The sequence below is a fragment of the Hippocampus zosterae genome, chromosome 6, assembly GCF_025434085.1.
Source record: "Hippocampus zosterae strain Florida chromosome 6, ASM2543408v3, whole genome shotgun sequence".
Taxonomy (NCBI): Eukaryota; Metazoa; Chordata; class Actinopteri; order Syngnathiformes; family Syngnathidae; genus Hippocampus; species Hippocampus zosterae.
Window position 1 is genome coordinate 20,809,247 of NC_067456.1, and position 18,575 is coordinate 20,827,821.

General features: G+C 42.1%; 2 protein-coding genes across 2 annotated transcripts in view; both read right to left on the minus strand.

Annotated features, from left to right (window-relative positions):
* gcn1 (GCN1 activator of EIF2AK4) overlaps window positions 1–7,105 on the minus strand; it is a 31,737-nt gene extending 24,632 nt beyond the window's left edge. The window contains exons 1-17 of the mRNA XM_052068127.1: window positions 7,029–7,105; window positions 6,301–6,403; window positions 6,118–6,181; window positions 5,895–6,026; window positions 5,244–5,352; window positions 4,810–4,908; window positions 4,575–4,709; window positions 4,310–4,487; window positions 4,140–4,214; window positions 3,863–3,991; window positions 3,701–3,751; window positions 3,518–3,616; window positions 2,187–2,360; window positions 1,959–2,111; window positions 1,768–1,860; window positions 1,602–1,677; window positions 84–243 (exon numbers count right to left, since the gene is read on the minus strand). Coding sequence (XP_051924087.1) covers window positions 84–243; window positions 1,602–1,677; window positions 1,768–1,860; window positions 1,959–2,111; window positions 2,187–2,360; window positions 3,518–3,616; window positions 3,701–3,751; window positions 3,863–3,991; window positions 4,140–4,214; window positions 4,310–4,487; window positions 4,575–4,709; window positions 4,810–4,908; window positions 5,244–5,352; window positions 5,895–6,026; window positions 6,118–6,181; window positions 6,301–6,403; window positions 7,029–7,046 — 1,848 coding nt within the window. The 5' untranslated portion in view covers window positions 7,047–7,105. The remainder of the gene's footprint in view (window positions 1–83; window positions 244–1,601; window positions 1,678–1,767; window positions 1,861–1,958; window positions 2,112–2,186; window positions 2,361–3,517; window positions 3,617–3,700; window positions 3,752–3,862; window positions 3,992–4,139; window positions 4,215–4,309; window positions 4,488–4,574; window positions 4,710–4,809; window positions 4,909–5,243; window positions 5,353–5,894; window positions 6,027–6,117; window positions 6,182–6,300; window positions 6,404–7,028) is intronic.
* A 5,648-nt stretch (window positions 7,106–12,753) lies between these two features.
* vamp5 (vesicle-associated membrane protein 5) lies at window positions 12,754–18,575 on the minus strand. The gene is made up of 3 exons (XM_052068402.1): window positions 18,280–18,575; window positions 14,172–14,312; window positions 12,754–13,317 (listed from the first exon to the last, which is right to left on the minus strand). The coding sequence occupies exons 1-3, from the start codon at window positions 18,280–18,282 to the stop codon at window positions 13,177–13,179; spliced, it is 285 nt and encodes a 94-aa protein (XP_051924362.1). The 5' UTR covers window positions 18,283–18,575; the 3' UTR covers window positions 12,754–13,176.

Consider the following 18,575-nt stretch of genomic DNA (forward strand, 5'->3'; position numbering starts at 1 on the left):
ATGTCAGACTTTTTCTATGCTTTTAAGAAAGAAAAGCAAGATTTTTTTAAAGCAATGTTGTTTAGAAAATGTGTGGTCCGCACTTTGTGTTTGTTGATGACAGTTCGAAGTTCGCCGAGAAGGCCCCGGGCAAGATTGGAGCCACCCAAGGAAGAGAGCAGCTTTCTGACTGTCTGTTTTGCTCGCTTCCTCACACGCCAGCTCTGGGACAACAGGACCGCCACGGTGGCACCGTGATACATCCTGCAAGATTGGTTGGATGCAATAAAGATGCAATGTTACTCCTTTCTTTGAGAATTGATGGAAAAGAAAGATGCAGCCACTGATCATGGTTTAGTTTCAATTAGTTAGCTCTGATTCGCTGCCAGCCCAGTTAAAATGGATCTTTTTGACATTTAATGCTGTCAATGGCAGTGAATGAGCCGAGTCATTCCAAATTGCCACCTCAATGTTGTACCCGTGGTCCTTTTCATTTTATAGAGAGAGCACGGCGCCACAACATGCACTTTCTGCTAATGTGCTTGATGCTTGCATTGCGACAAGCTACCCGATAAGATCGGGTGCCAAGTGCCAGAGGAACATTAGGTATTATATTTATGTGTGTGGGAGACACCATACTTTAGTATTAATCAACCTTTGAAAATATTTGAAGGATCGCCAAAATATTTTGGACTTCATGGACAGTAAAGTGGTTTTATCATTTAGCATGGGTCAGTGCCAATGGAGAGGGAGATGTGATGCTCATCAAATCCAAACTATGAAAGCAACTGGTCTTAATATCTGCAGCAGTTGAAGTTGATGAAGTAGAGATGCTTGCAGAAAACTGACTGCAGTTTTATGACATTGAGCGACGTTAAGCTTGTTTACATTAAGAGTCCTGGTCATGCCGTTACCATACAGTGGGAAGTAGGAGCCAAACACCAGGCTTCTATGTCTACTTGAAGCTAAATAAGTCTGCGCCGAACTTCTTTTACCAGAACACAAGCAATTTTATAACTAAGTAGCTAGTGATAGGCCTCTAAGCTTTTGAAGCGAAATAATTCAGAAAGTAGTTAAACATGTGATTGTATGTTGTCGCTGGCCTCTTTTTTACGTCTTACATCGTTACATCAGCAGGAAGCGGGATTGAAATGCTTTCTCTTCTAAGCTGCAACAATTGGCATTCCCAGATTGGTAAACTTTGAAATTGTCATAGAAAGTGGATTCGTACAGTTTCCACGGAAACAAAATGATATTTTCTAATTTCGCTATACAGGAAATCGAGCACCCAATTCACGCAAAGGCTAATGGTGCGTAGGAATAAGATGGAGAGGGGTCCATTATTTATGTCAGTACAAACATACGAGTTATTGCTTTTCATTTAATTGTTTTATATTCATGTTTCTCCATACAAATACTATATTTACTGTTCTTATGAAAAAAATCAATACTCTGTGTCTATTATTCTTAACTGAAACAAACTGCGACTACAAAAACTTGTAAGAATAGGGAAAAAAAATTAGACCCAGAATCTCAAAGTTGATAACTACTGCTGCTTCAGCACATGCGGAAATAAAAGTCAAGGAGACACTCATTCATTAAGCTTTAGAGCAAAAACTCACCGAGCTTTGCTGGTATTAAGCCTGTGGGCATGATCCAAGAAAAGTCTTTCGCAGAGCAGCAGCACAGTCAGCTGAGCTAAAGACAGACCAACAGAGAGAAACAATGCTTTACACGTTGAATTTATTTATGAGGATAAGACATCAGAGATTATAACAACAGCCTCACTTTCATTACTGGACTGGCAGATGAACTTCTCGGTAGTGAAAAGTGGCTTCTTGTCATCCAAGATTAAGTTCCAAAAGCCTGAGAATTTTGCTTCTGTAGAAAGTGTGTCAGCAACTGTCAGTCCTACAGCCAACAGTTTTAAACCAGTTCTCCTGAATAAGGTATGTGATTACTAAAAATGTGAACATCACCTGTCACTGATTCAAGCAGGGAAAGTCGACTCAGAAGAACCGAAGCCGCCACTCCTTCAGAAAGAAGCGCATGCTGGGAGTTTTGTGCTGCAGCTTTTTCCACTGTTTGGAGCAGCAAGGGAATAAGCTGTAACGCCTGGGCCAGAGTGTCACCTAAAAAGGGGTCAAATCAAGTGTGACATTAGAATCTATACAGTGTAAAGGGGTTTTTGCCTTGTGTGAACTGACCTTTGAAGGCCCCGAGCATGGCCTGGATGTAGGCATGGCGAACCAGAGAGGTGGATGTTTTGAGCATGAATGCCTTTTGGAACCAATCTAGCAGAGCGCTGGGAATCTGCACAGTAAGGCGACTGCTCCATTGGGAGAGCACTGACACCCCGTGCACCAAGGTGCCCTCGTGAACTAAATTGAGCAGGTAGCAAAAAGTTCATTTAAATGGGGGCATGGCTATGTCTCAAGCATTTCTTAAATTGTACTTAGCTGTTGTATATGTGTGTGTGTGTGTGTCTCTTCAATGGCACAGTCCCAAAGGTAGCACTCTATTAAAATGTACATTTGCTTATCCTTCAGATTCAGAAAACTTTATTTATCCCCGCGGGGCAATTAGAAATCCTTGTGATTGAAGTGCAAACGGTTTTAAATATAGTCAAACCTCGGTTTTCAAACGTCTCTGTTCCCGACCAAAAATTTTGAGTTTTTATGCCTTGGATGACGACCGAATTTTGGTTCTCGAACAAACTGAACGCACTTGAATGCGTCACTTGACTCCTCTCACCTTCCTTACACGAGGAAGTGACCCTTCCTTGGGTAGAGGAGGACGTGGCGCCTCCTCGTTTAGCGTTCCTTGGTGAACAGACGTGTTCAATAAAGATTTTTTTTAAAGAGTGTGGTTTCGGTTTTCGAACAAATCGGTTTTCAAACAGCCTTCTGGAACGGATTATGCTCGAAAACCAAACTAAGACTGTATATCAATAAATAACTTAATGAAGGAGGTCCTCTGTATTTAATGGAGTTATGTTCCTATGGCAGTGACAGATCCACTTTTTTTTAATGAAATGCACTGTATTTCATCACAAACTAACCTGCACTAAGACAGGCGTAAAGGCACAATCACACTAAGTATTTGCATGAAAAAGCTTCTCTGCCAATTTTTTTATAGTAATTGAGAGTGCATTTTTATGCCACGAGGCAATGAATTCTAAACTGCTGCTCAAACTAGTTCATAGCCTGTCGCTCGGCACTGCTGTAAACCAACGGCCCATGGAAACTGTTCATGAAAACCAAACGTTCAAACTCCAAATTCCACTGAACATCAAAATAAACATTTGAAACCACTGAATGATTCAATTAAATCATATTGTGGCAAATTATAATGTAAGCCATTTGCATCGCTGTCCACAATGTGAAAGTGTACACACACACCACTGGCATGGCAATTTCCTGATGATGATGAAGCAAATATTTACAGCATGAGTTCCAAGGACTTTGACCTCACTTAACCAGAGTGACAAAGAGGGATGGAGGAGGGAAAAGAAAAAAAATCAAAAAATCAAGGATACCTTCTTGCTGCAAATAAGGGATGAACATCACTGTCACTGCAGAGCTCAAAGTTTGACTTGAGCCTCCTGACACTGCATGGTGGCTGCAGCTGCCAATCCCTAAAAATCAGAAACATTTATAACCCACAGGTTCATTCTCCCTTCTTTACGTGATGAGGATTCACAACAGAAGATGTCTCATACCTGACAAAACACTCATTTTTTGGGTGACAACTGTTAGCTTTCCTTCAGATCCTGTAATCATGTACGTTGCAAAATGTTAACTTTATTATCGTATTATAACTACCTGTATGTCAAATATAAAACTACAAAGAAAATCGTTGAGATAGCTAATATCTACTTCACCTCCAAGAATCTTGAATAGGTGAGTGACAATGTCCTGTACAGCGTTGGTGTCACTGCACTGTCGGGCCAAATTCTGCAGTGCCTGGATTGCTTCATCCATTAGCTTGGCATTGTTGGCTTTCAGTTGGCCTTCAAAACAAAAAAACAAAAACAAAAAATGGAGTGAGACAGACGTTACTGGTGACCATGTTTTTTTCACACGTTTAAAATACATCTAGGTAAAATGTAAATGTTCAAAAATATATATTTTTTTAAGAGACACCCTTAAAAGCCTTACTTGCTATAGCCTTTCCAATATCCATGGCATACTGACTGAGATCAATAGTCAGTGCAGACAGCAGGCACGAAATTGCTGGTGAGAGATTAATTAAGAGACACTCCATTAGGAATTGAGGAATAAGAGAGTTGGTATTAGTCATAGCCATGACAATCCAAAAAGCAGCTCACCCTGCATAGCATTCTCTGGACTTCGCAGCATCGTCTTCTGAATGCTGGGGAGAAGTAGCTCCTTGAACTCAGAGTGAGAGACGTGGCGCAACAAGGAGCCACTTTTGTCCAGAATGTGTTGATGGGTTTTTGTCTTACTCATCAAGACCGACTTTATGTACAAGTCTAACATGGCCCCCTGCAAGGTTGTGAGTGTCGATTTATTTAGCGGTAAGTATAACAGAGCACTGATTCTAGAGTCCATGATTTGATGCAAACAACTTACCTTATGCTTGTCAATTGTTGCTTTGTCCTTATGAGATGCGCAGAAGTCCAAACAAACACCCAGCATAGCTAGCGTTGTAGGGCTTGGGTCCAGACTCAACAGGGCGCTGATGTACTGATCAACCAAACCCGGATTCTGGGAAAGAAGCCAAAATGTCAGATCTCTGCGAAACCCAGTGTGTAGACGTCAGTGGAAATGATGATGTCTGACTCTCGTCTATGAGTCTTCTACTCACTCCCTCACAAAGATGAGTGAGATTCTTCAGGCTTGATTTCTGAGCAGTAGATTTGGCTCCACCCACTACCTCGGCCACAAGCAGGCTCTGAACGTGAACCTGAGTGACAGCAACCACCACGTCAACTCAAGAGACAATGTTACATTTGCCCGTTAATGTGACAATGAAAATCCATTCACAGAAATACATTTCAGTCAACTGCTGCGATATTGTGGTTTATCTTTCACAAAGGAAAAATTTGAAAAGTGTGTTTGTATTACGTCGAAATATGTTTTAATAAGTACTTAAATGTGTTTCAAGTGTGTTGGAAGGGTAAACCTTTTAAAATCACAAATCGATTTAGATCGTGAGTGGATCTAAAATATATCCCCCGCGATAAATGACAAACAATTAAACTGTATATAAATGACAAGTATAAAACTTTAGGTATTTACCATTTTATTCCAGGTTGGTCCTTGTCTTTTCTCCGGTGCAGAAAAGACAGCTGGGACTAAAAGGCAGGTCCAAGACAGGCCAATGAAGGCAGCAGAGCCTGTACTTTTCCTAAAAATCAAAGTATGAGTGTGAAGAAATAAACCATGCCTCATTCAGCCATTGAAACGCCATGGTAAAACTTGTTAACATCAGACTTTCTCGCTTGGAGAAAAAGTCAGGTGACCGATACACCATCTGCATCGCTCAATGGCTACTTGTTACTAAGGCACAGAACTTTTTAAGGAAGCACATCTGTCAATGGATTGCAGTTCCGCCAAATGAATCAGGCATCTTTTGAAGCTAAAGTCTTCCCTTCGAGTCCGTGTGATAGGGGTTACTTGTATATCGAGGTACCACTGTATTATGTAATAAACAATAATGGATCATGATTGAAAGACCTTTTGTCATTTGTTTTCGAGAGTCATATTCAACTTGGACAGGAGTTAGATATGCATATTGGTTGCCTACAATCCAATGACGTAAAATCCAGCATGTGATGACACAGTGCCGAGTCTTCTGACACTGTATCAATACCGTATCAATACCTAAAGCTTTATGAGGCCTCATCTACCGGTCAAAATCAATCAAAACCAGTTGTATGACATACATACCCTGGCTCTCCATTTTTACTGACAACTCCACTGTTGAGAAGGCAGTGGAGGAGGCTCATAACCAGAATGTCAGGCTGGCGTTCAGCCAGCTGAGCAATGGCAGAGAGGATCTCTCTGCGGGATGCAGCATCCCTGACAAATACAGAAAAGAAGAAAAACAGTAAAAAATAAGAATTCAATGTGCGAGTCTTTGATAAAACCACATATTAACACACACACGTACCTATATCTGTGAGGAGTGAGGCAGAAGAGCTTGCAAAGGCCTTTGATGGCAGGCTCTGGTAACTCTAAAATAAAACAGTAGCCCAAATCACAAACTATCAGTGGTGCCTGGATCTCTTTTTAACACAACTAAATCTAAACCAAAATTACATACACACACATAAAAAAGCACCCACAGACTTACCTTTACCCTTTAAACATTGTCTCAGCTCTCCAAAAATCTCCTTGCGCTCTTTCACACTGGCTGTAGTCACTTTTAGAGCAAATTTCTTCAGAGTCTCGGAAACCTTGAAGAAAAATAACATTAGGCATACCAAATCAAATAACATGTTGGTAGTGTACACTTGAAAAAACAGTCACACGATGATTTAATCATTCAATCGATGTTAATTCTGAAGGCTTCGCTATAAAATCAAGTGGTAATCGCCAAAGAAGGACTTTAAAATTAAAAACAACTCCTATTTTTGCATCGATGAGTTTGGGGGGCCAAATGATGCCAAGCTCTAACAAATAACGAGGGCATGCTTAACGTTATCATCTATTCAACAGTGGTTTGTGTGATCTATTCAAGTCAAAATCAGCTCACTGGTGTCCAGCTATGTAGATAATGCTCCAAAAAGATATAATTAACTTCCTCTCCAGATTGTATTTGTTTTTTAATCTTAAAAAAACGTTGCCTGGCCAGCATTAATTGCCCAAGGCAGCTGTTTATAGAGGGCATTCTCAGGCTACGTAGCACTTCGCTATTAGCTATAAGGCTAAATAAATTCTGGCCACGTGTCTCTTTCAGAGTTCACACACTCCTCCAAATTGTGATGATATTATTGGAACTATCACGAATGTGATGGATGAATGACATAGAACTCATTGTGAAATATTTTACCGTGTTGCAAAAAAGCCAACCACACATACCTGCATGTCCGCTGCCATGTTCCCGGTCTTACCAGCGGAAGAACATGGTGATGTCACTACCGGATGAGGACTCGCAGTGGGAGTAACACTTCGAGTTTATTGCTTCTCATGTGACTACAAGTGCATTTTTTAAAATACTGACGATGCAAAATGTTTTTGAGTTTTTTTACGGTATACAGGCAAGTCCAAATGTAATTCGGTTCCAATTCATTTTTATTTGTAGCTGATATTAAAAAAATGTATATGCACCCTTGATCAAAGCAGGTTTTTGTGTGTGTGTGAGAGAGAGAGTTAGAGAGAGAGAGAGAAATTGAGAGAGAGAAAGGTCACCATGCAAAATAATTAAAAAACTTGAATGGGACCAGAAATTCCAGGTGAGAAAATAGATACCTTACCACAGTTTGACGTTTGCCACACGTGCTTCGACTCAATCGGTAGATACAGGCGTGTCTCCCTGTTGTTAAATCTACTCTAGGCACTTATGGCTAAAGCCAAACTGTGGCATTGTCTTTAACTTTCTGGACCTCAATTTGACGCGACTGGTCTGAATGGGACTTATGACATGTACATCTCGATTGAAAAACACATTGAAACTGTTGAGGGGGAAAAGAAAGGGTACAATCATCTGTTGCATAAATAAGCACACACTCAAACTAGTCTTTGTTGCAGCACCTTCATCTTTTATTCCAGCAGTCAGTCTTTTTGGATAGGTTGGAGTCTATCAGTGTGGCACGTCTTGATGTGGCAATATTTTTCCAAAAAGAAAAAAGCTCCAAACCTGTGAGATTGTCAATGAATGTCCTGTACACAGCCCCCTTCTGCCCATTCCACAGATGCTCGATCAGGTTCAGGTGTCAACGCTAGCTGGGCCATTCCAAAATCTTCCTCGGATGAACTCATTATTTTGTTCATCTTAATGTGTGCTTTTTGGCAAAAGACCAAAGGTTTTGTGCTAATATTGACTGGAATTTGGAACTGTTCATAAATCCCTCCACCCTGACTAAGGCCACCGTTCAATGAATAAAAACAGCCTAAAAGCGTTGAGAGAGAATATATATATATATATAAAAATATAAAATATATATATGCGGTTTGGCATACGGGGGGACGGTGATTCGAATCCCGCATGGGGCAAAAATGAGCACATAACACCATCCAGTGTGGGTCCTTGGGCAAGATCCTTCACGCTAACGCCTACCTCATACAATGATGAGAGACAATAAAACGAATGACATGCCGGCTCAGACGTCGCCCGGCCAAACAAGGTCTGTGTCAGGTGCTGGGGAACCAGAGCACCCTGATGAAAAATGGGCTCCTGGAACAAAGCGGAGATGGGCGAGATGCGATAACATGGCTCTGTTGGAATGCTACTACTCAAGCAACCCGAGTCAGAGGGGTTACATGCAGAGAATGTGGGCTAAATTGTTACTTCGAAACCCAGTAACGCAGTGTTCCAACATCCACAAACTACAACTGCTGTCACAACTTGAGATTGATGAGGTACAACGCAGGTACCATGGTGAAGGGCCCCAGGCTGCCAGATCAGAGGAGGAGGTCATACAAGAGATTGGGAGGCAAGCCCCAATGAATGAAATGCTGAGCGAGGCAGCAACTGACCTGAAAGCTAAGATCATGGCGAGAATGAAAGCTGGGCAACCTAGAAACCGATTACAACGGCTATGTGAAGTACCATCTGAAAGTCTCATAGAAAGTGTGAATTGCAGCACTGAGGGTGATCCCTACCGTAACGATCACAGAAACCAATGAGCTGATATACGCTTCAGCATCAGTGATCTTGGAGACTCTGGGCTATAAGAGCAACCATGGAAGCCACAAGATACGTTACCCACCATGGAAAAGACGGTTGGAGGCTAAGATCAAGGCGGCCCGGAAAGATGTGAGTCAATTGACGGAGGCCCAGAGAGGTGTGATGAAAAGGCCGATACCCGAGAGGTACATCCAGATGACCATAACTGAAGCACTCGAAACTGCCAAACAAAGGCTCCAAGCCTTGTCCAGTCGCCTAAAGCGGTACACGAAAGAGAATGAGGCCAGACGAATAAACAGGCTGTTCGCAACACAACCTGCGAAAGTGTACGCTCAGTGGCAGGGTCCTAACAACAGAGCTGACCCACCAAGACTGGAAACTGAAAGGTACTGGAAAGGCATATGGGAGAAGGAGGTTGCACATAACAGCAGTGCACAATGGCTGGTGACCCTGAGAGAGGAGCACAGCAACCTCCCTGAACAGAACCCAGTTACCATAACAGTGGCAGACATACAGGAAAGAGTCTCAGATATGAAGAACTGGACAGCACCAGGCCCGGACATGGTCCACACCTACTGGCTAAAGAAACTCACAGCACTCCATGAGCGCCTAGCAGTACAAATGAACCAGCTGCTGAGGGATGGGACTCACCCAGAATGGCTAACCGAAGGGCGAACGATCCTGATCATGAAGGATCCCTCGAAGGGTGCAGCCCCATCCAACTATCGGCCAATAACCTGTCTCTCCACAACATGGAAGCTCATGTCAGGCATCATTGCGGCTAAGATAAGTGGACACATGGATCAATACATGAACGAAGCACAGAGGGCAGTGGTAGAGATACCAGAGGAGCCAAACATCAGTTCCTGGTTGACAGAACAGTCGCACAAGACTTCAGGTCCCGACGTACCAACCTGTGCACAGCTTGGATTGATTACAAGAAAGCCTATGACTCGATGCCACATACATGGATCACTGAATGCTTGGAGTTGTATAAGGTGAACAGGACCCTAAGAGCCTTCGTTGCGAACTTGATGAGGATGTGGAAAACCACACTTGAAGCCAATGGCAAGCCACTTACCCAAGTGTCCATCAAATGTGGCATATACCAAGGTGATGCACTCTCCCCACTGCTGTTCTGCATAGGACTGAACCCCCTAAGCCAAGTAATCACCAAGACAGGCTATGGATACCGCCTCAGAAATGGAGCTACAATCATTCACCTCCTCTGCATGGATGACATAAAGCTGTATGCTAAGAGCGAAAGGGACATAGATTCCCTGATCCACACAACCAGGATCTACAGCAGCGACATCGGGATGTCATTCGGGCTTGAGAAATGTAGTCGGATGGTGACTAAGAGAGGAAAGGTAGTCCGCACTGAAGGGCTCTCACTCCCTGAAGGAACAATAGCAGACATCGAGGACAACGACAAGTACCTCGGTATACCACAAGCCAATAGCAACCTCGAACTGGCAACAAGGAAAGCGGCTACGGCCAAATACCTCCAGCGAGTGAGGCAAGTCCTAAGAAGCCAGCTCAATGGCAAGAATAAGAACCGGGCAATAAACAGCTATGCCCTGCCAGTGATCAGATACCCTGCAGGAATAATAAGGTGGCCAAAGGAAGAGATTCAGACCACGGACGTTAAGACCCGAAAGCTCCTAACCATGCATGGAGGGTTCCATCCCAAATCCAGCACCCTGAGACTGTACGCAAGCCGAAAGGAAGGAGGCCGGGGACTAGTGAGTGTGAGAGCCACTGTCCAGGATGAAACATCCAAGCTCCATGAATACATCAAGGAGAAGGCTCCAACGGATGACATACTCAGAGAATGTCTCAGACAATGGGGAACAGAAGATGAGGCTCTGGAAGAGGGACCATCATGGGAGGACAAGCCCCTACACGGGATGTACCACCGGACCATAACTGAAGTGGCTGATCTCAAGAAATCCTATCAGTGGCTAGAGAGGGCTGGCCTGAAGGACAGCACAGAGGCACTCATCCTGGCTGCTCAGGAGCAGGCCTTGAGCACCAGAGCCATCGAGGCCCAGATATACCACACCAGACAAGACCCAAGGTGTAGGTTGTGCAAAGAGGCACCTGAGACGATCCAACACATAACTGCAGGGTGTAAGATGCTGGCAGGGAAAGCCTACATGGAACGCCATAACCAGGTGGCTGGTATAGTCTACCGAAACATCTGTGCGGAGTATGGACTGGAAACCCCAAGGTCAAAATGGGAAACACCTCCGAAGGTGGTGGTGAATGACAGAGCGAAGATCCTGTGGGACTTCCAGAACCAGACTGACAAGATGGTAATGGCGAACCAACCAGATATCGTGATCATAGATAAAGGGCAGAGGAAAGCCGTAGTAGTGGATGCAGCGGTCCCAAGTGATGGAAACATCAGGAAGAAGGAACATGAGAAACTCAAGAAATACCAAGGGCTCAGAGAGGAGCTGGAGAGAGCCTGGAAGGTAAAGGTGACAGTCGTGCCTGTGGTGGTCGGAGCACTCGGGGCAGTGACCCCCAAACTAGATGAGTGGTTGCAACAGATCCCGGGAACAACATCGGACATCTCAGTCCAGAAATGTGCAGTGCTGGGAACAGCAAGGATACTGCGCAGAACCCTCAAGCTTCCTGGCCTCTGGTAGAGGACCCGAGCTGAATGACGGATGGACACCACCCGAGGGGTGAGATGAGGATTTTTTTTAATGTATATAATATATATGACATATATATGTAATATATCTAATATATATATATATATATATATATATATATATATATATATATATATATATATATATGTAATATATATATATATATATATATATATATATATATATATATATATAGTGTAGTAATTCGAAATGAGGTCTACACAAAACCGTGGAGAGACTTCCGCGCAAGAAGAACCAACACAATCAACATAGCCTGACTGTGTTAGGGGGAGTTTAGCCCCCCCCCCCCCGCCCCCTTTCAGAATGGTTTGCCCCTGCAACACGGGAAGTGCGTGTGCTTGTTTGTACGGCCGGCAGTTTCGAATACAGCGGCACATAATGAGCCTAGGTGTCCTGTGTCTCGATATTGTTCAACAAACATACAGAAACAGACTGCTGTGTTGAAAGCAAACTTGAGAAAAACAAAGATTGCAACCATGGTTTAAATCCACTATAGGCCGAGTACTTGTGTACCTTAGATGTGCACTTTATAATGTTATATTGCTCTGTTTTGATTTAATAAAAAAATATGTTAAAGCAGCAGTTGTGTGACAAAATATTTTTTTCACTGTTATTGATGGACAGTAATATTGTGTGAGAGATTATGTGTGAATAACTGCACCAAGTGAAAAAATGTTCATGTAAAATTGAAAATCGAAATTGTTATTTCAGTATTTGCATTTGGCACATAGAAAACTGATTAATGATTCCATGTTGATGAGAGCATTAAAATGGGGATAAAATAGGACAAAAAAATGTAAAAGGAAATTCAGAAACGATAAAAAATGTGTGAGTAATCACGATTAATTTTTTTGTTCATTTGAGTTAATTATGATAGTTGCATATTTAATTAGATTAAATATTTTAATCGTTTGACAGTTCTAATATATATATATATATGTTTTTTTTTTGAATGGCTACATCACCTGGTGAGTAAAACTGCCAAACTTGCAAAGGTATGCAATACGTCTCAAAGACATACCTTTCATCCTTTCATGATGTTGTTTGAGTGCTGTACATACCCACGCACGCCCCCCACACTTCCTCCAAAACATTTTGAGTTGACATGATACACTCAGATTTTGGAGAATTTAATCAAGTACAGTGTGAACATTAGCCACCAGTGGTCACTGTCATAGTGTCCCCAAAACGGTTTGCTCTCAAAGCTCCCAAATGTGCATGAATTGAAATGGAATTGAAATAAATAAATAAATCAAATAACTGCTCCGGATTGGTGTTGACATTTTATGCAGGGAGTCACTTGATAACTTACAAAAACTCAGTACAGTAAACAGTGGTCAAAATAAAAATCTCTTTTCTACATAGGTGTGGACAATTGATACAGGTCCGTAACAAACTATGGTTAACGTTGTCAAAATTAGCATCGTTCTTTTCAACATGGGCTGGATGCCAGATAATTGGAACAAATTGTGGAAAAAGAAAAGAAGCAGCTATTAATGGTACCTTAATCTCTTACCAATGAGCGAGACTGACAGAGAGTTCCATAAATATACCTTACATGCAGAGCAAGCACAGACATCACCATTCAAGCAAAATGCTCCTAGACATTTTATCTTCGTCTACATCAGGTTGCACAGTCCCATTCTCTCACTTTGCGTCCATCTATCCATCCAGGCAGGCAGGCAGGAGTGTGCTATGTTGCAGTGTATATGATGATTCCAACTATGATGAGGGCCACGACCACTGCAACTGCAATTAAGGCTATTTTCACCTTCTTATTTTTCCATCTTGTTTTTTCCTTCACCTGGATGGATTTCTTTTCAAAGGCTCTACTCTGGATAAAAACAAAGAGAGACATAGAAGGTTATATTGATGTTGCCTTTTGATGCAAGCCTGGCTAACAAACAACTGTTGCTGGAAGAGTTGTGAAAGCACACGTGTTGGGCTTTTGACCAAAAACGGCTTCCTGATGAAACATTTAACGGGAAACAGTCCGACACGATCAAAGGGAAATCAAAGTGAATTTTCTATGAAAGACGTTCAACAACTGGGATTTCTTCTCACTCGCATATGCAGCAGTTGAGGAAAATGATTTGCTACACGTCCAGCATTATTGTAAGCATTATTTTTTATTATTACCGTGAGCAATTCATTGGAGCCACTGTTGAGTTGAGGGGGATTGGAAAGAAAAAAAAACCCCTAAAAACTTTGGTGTGATCCCGAGGAGCCGTGCTCCTTATCCATGTGATCTCAAAGACTATGAGTGTAAAAATGTGATCTGCCCTGTCCAAAATTGTGACATAACACCACCCAACAGTGGATGTGGGAATGATGTGACCCGCCCACCCCCGTTGACCCCCGGACCAACACTGGCCTCATGGCATATCCTGCGCTTGCTCGGTTATACCCAGGGAGACCCGTTCACTTCATCTCAACAAAAGGAAATACCTCTCCAAAAATAGCACCGTAAAGCACAATCAGGATGTAAATTGTACATTTGTTTTCCTCTCCAGCTCCACCTTAGCTGTATTTATAAACAATTTGACATGTCTCTTTTTGGATACACGGATACCTTGGGAAGGGGTCCATTACATCACTAACCAATGGAATTTTGCAAATGAAAAGCGGAAGTAGTGCGGTACAAAACAAAATGAATAGTGATGACTTTTGGGAAGCCTGCCTGCCAACCTTTCTTAGCAGCTCATCAGCTCTGTCTTCCAGGTCACCCAGTTTTCCAGATCGCTCATCCACCTTGTTCAGGTTGTCCAGCATGATGTCCTTCACCTCCTCCGCATCCTCCTGGGCCTGCTGCAATCGGCTTTTCCCATTCTGCTTCGCAAACACACACAGCGCGGATACAGACACATGGCCGGTTAGTCTGCTCATTTGGCAAATGAAGCAACTACTAAAGAAGATGGGAGGGAAAAAAGATGACTTGTGTATTCCTTTCTTTAATCTTTCTTAGATCAGTTACCTGACATATTTTGCGTACAAAAGTGCTTTCAAATGCAGAGTTTTGGCAAAGATTGCTAAGGGAGACAAACAGACACCAAAAATCCCAATTTAATACATGAATCCAAGTACAGTATGAAAATGGATTGCAGCAGAATTTTAGTCTTGTCACGATTCGGTCTAACCGAATCAAGTTTTGGAACCCAAAAGTGTAGACGCCAGACAAGGTCTCAGAAGTAAAAATATTTAATGTACAAAAATCGCACCGACAAAGTAGAAACATAAAGCGCTGGTCAAAACAAGGACCATAGGGCACAAACAACGAACAACAAAAAGCGCTTGCACAAAAGGCAAGGGAGGAAAATAAGGATCGCAAAGACCAACAAAAACAATGTATCCAAAATACACGCAAGAGAAAGCCAATTCACAAAATAAAAGCCAATACTTAAAAAACCATTGGTACCGAGAGTTCGAGCGAAACACGACGAGATCTATAGCAACAAATAGTCTGTGGGCAAGGAAGCATCAAGGCAAAACAATATCCCGACAACCAGCAGACAGATTGTTGGTTCTTAAATACACAGTTCCTTGATTGAAAGATTGGCAGCAGGTGTGCAGCCAGGAAGTCTGCTCAGTCTGCCACCTGCTGGCCAGGCCAAGGACAGGAACATGACAAGTCTGTCGATAAATATTAGGTACTACAGTATATTTCATAGGAAAACAATTACTGGGCTACACACTGGAAGAGTGGATTGTTGTTACAACACAGCACTATACTACAATATTCAACTAAGCTTGCCTTTCTGTAGCTTTCACATAACATTCATGCTAAGTTGGCACATCAGACGCATAACAGTCGAGCCAGTGTATCTCACTCTAAAGTTCGCTGCCTGGTTCAGGATCTGAAAGGGGTACAAAATTGATGGATAGATGGGTCTACACAATGTTTATCTTGTATTCTATGATCAATAATTAACTTGAGGTCTTAGTGTCCTCTGTCCATCCATTTTCTTTAGCGCTCGTCTTCATTATACTGTACATTGTACTGTGATGTACACGTTTTGAAACATCCAATGTGGAAACCAAAAATTGGACTCCATTTTTGAACGGTTCCAGAATGCTCCTGACAATGACATCACTGTGATCGGCTACAGCCCAACACCTCATGAACAAGAGTTCCTTCACACATAATTCTCTCATAACCATCACCACAATTCAGATTCCGTGTCAGAAAACTTTTTTCTGCCCGGTGTTACTTTTCATAAATTAAGTTGACTGGAAATTAGGAAGTTTAAATAAAAGACCCTGTAAAAGTAAATCCCATCCTGCCCGTGCAGTCATTAATCGAAGGTAGAAGCGGCATCATATTCCTGCGCACCCTTTTCTCTACACTTCTCGAATAACAACCATTCAATTCTTTGTTGAAGTAGGAAATAAGCACCTTTCACAAAACCAAAAAGGCATTAAGATTAAATAATGATTGCTAGGCCTCATCTATGTTGGTTGAAAAAGTAAAAGCTTAAAGGGAAAAACTAATGTTGTAAGACATCAAAATGAAGTCAAACCAGTTTTCTGACTCCTCTGCACAGTGTTAACAACAACAGGTGATGAGGTTGGCAGTGTCTTCCGAAAACTTGCGATGGGAGCACTGAAAGTGTAATTAGTACGACGACCCTTTGACATCTGCATTGTGAGAAAGAGAGGAAGCCGACATCTTAGAAGTTGACAGTAACAGGAAACTAGAGCAGCAAAACAGTTCATAATTCAGTGTCATTTCCTGCCACAAACCAACAAGGGTTGGCCAACACGAGTAAACCTGACGCTTATAAATGTTAGGATAAAATGAACCGAAGCCTTCACAGTGCCATTTTTTCCACTATGTTACTACAGCCAAATGGCAGCAATAAAAGAACAATAGCCCATTTTAATTGAAGCTGGCAACTGTTGCCCATTCCAGTTCCCGTCCTTGCTTCCTTCCTTTGCTCCCTCCCTCTGTCCCTGCTGCCAACATTACCTGCCATAATGCTGCGTGTCCAAGGAAACCACACCCGCATCATGTTATTTCATGTCCGTGACAGAATGGAATGCTACTATCCTAGTACCACTAATATTAGCAGTATTATGACCTAATAGTAATAAGAATCGATGTTGACTGAAAGCAAAGGTGGAAAAAGTACTCACACTCTACTTACTTGAAGTAAAAGTATAAATACTTGTGTAAAAAACACGCTGGTCAAAGTAGAAGTACTGAGACAAGTTGTGTACTTAAGTACTGTAAACTAAATTGTTTTCCTCTTTGAATACTTGTAGAGCTCATACCGAGAAGAAAAAAAACATCACATTAGATGTTGCATGTTGTGACAAACACATTCCCTGAGCTTTGCTAATGTTGTGAACATCTTCCTCATCTTCCTAACCGCTTGTTCCTCACTAGGGTTGCGGGGGGTGCTGGAGCCTATCGCAGCTGTCTTCGGGCAGCAGGCGGGGGACACCCTGAATCGGTTGCCAGCCAATCGCAGGGCACACAGAGACGAACAACCATCCACGCTCACACTCACACCTAGGGACAATTTAGAGTGTTCAATCAGCCTGCCACGCATATTTTTTTTGGAATGTGGGAGGAAACCGGAGCACCCGGAGAAAACCCACGCAGGCCCGGGGAGAACATGCAAACTCCACACAGGGAGGCCGGAGCTGGAATCGAACCCGGTACCTCTGCACTGTGAAGCCGACGTGCTAACCACTGGACTACCGGGCCGCCATGTTGTGAACAAAACATGATAAATTAGCTAATAATATCATCTGAAAAATTACTTTTCTTGTATGGGTTTTGTTTCTGATTAGAGAATTTTTACTTGTGTTTTTTAGGCTGTAACCAGTCACAGCACCTTTGTAATGAATAATTCTTGTTATTGACAACTTCCAACAATTCTCATTCAAAAAACCATGGAAAATGAATATCTTGCTTCTTTGTATCTGCTGCCTTGTTTCCAATATTTTAATCACTCAAAGACATACAATCAAGATCTCAACTGTGCTTGACTTTTTTACGCTGTCAGTTGAAAACTGCAACAAGCCTGTTTTGAAAAATATGGGTATGTGATTTCAAATATAGCGAGTAAAAGTAGGAAGAGTAATCACAAAATAAATACTGAAGTACAAATATCTGAAAAAAAATGAATGCAAGTACGGAACATGCTGTAGCTTTGAATAGAGACTTTTTTTTCAATACAAAATCCAGAACAGTATTCTTTTTAACTTTTCATGTGCATACCTGATTGTAAAGTGTCCTTGGGTGTCTTGAAAGGCGCTTATAAATAAAATGTATTATTATTTTATAAATGTATTTATTACGCATTCTTTAAGTTGAGTTAAATTGTTTCTAAATATTTATAAAGTATTCAATACATTTTCATTGAACCCTTCCAGTGCTGTTTCTATTTTCCTCTATGTTAGTGCAGTGTTCATGTTACAGTGGCTTAAGGTAACAAATGTAGTTTTTAGGGAAAAAAACTATATTTCTGCTGAGCACTTAGGCCTACTACGTTACTGTATTTCAATGGTGGCCACGATATGGTACGTGAATAAAAAAAATACAAAACGGACAGTTACAGTGACTATTGAAGTTCTCCCCGTTTCATGAATTTCATAATACCAAACGATGTTGCTTCAGTGAAAAATCAAATGTTTTTCATAAATACGCTTAATGAGTTACAAACATGATTAAAAGACATTGAAGGGAGTGGGGGAGCCTATCAGTTTTTACCAATAAAACAAGTGCCCTTGGCGTGAGACAGCAGGTAGAGTACAGGTAAATGTTAACGATTGACAGCCACCGACTCACCATTTCGCTTGCGTCTGTGTTTGGCTGTGGTGGTGCGGCAGCTGTCCCGGATCGACTGCATTTACTGCTCGCGAGAAGCTTTATAACAGCCCTGGGAACAGGAAGCAACACATAAGGAAGACTCGGCGTTTTACGAAGGTCGCGCTGCGTTTGAGGACTTTCCCTTCCCTCTGTTCGGCTTTCTTTTCAATAGTTTGCTTCTTTCAACTTTGCTCAGGCTGCAGTTCTCGGACACCCGAGTCCTCTGGCGCTGTTTAACAGATGCGTTCAGGTAGCCCCGGGAATTATGACATGTT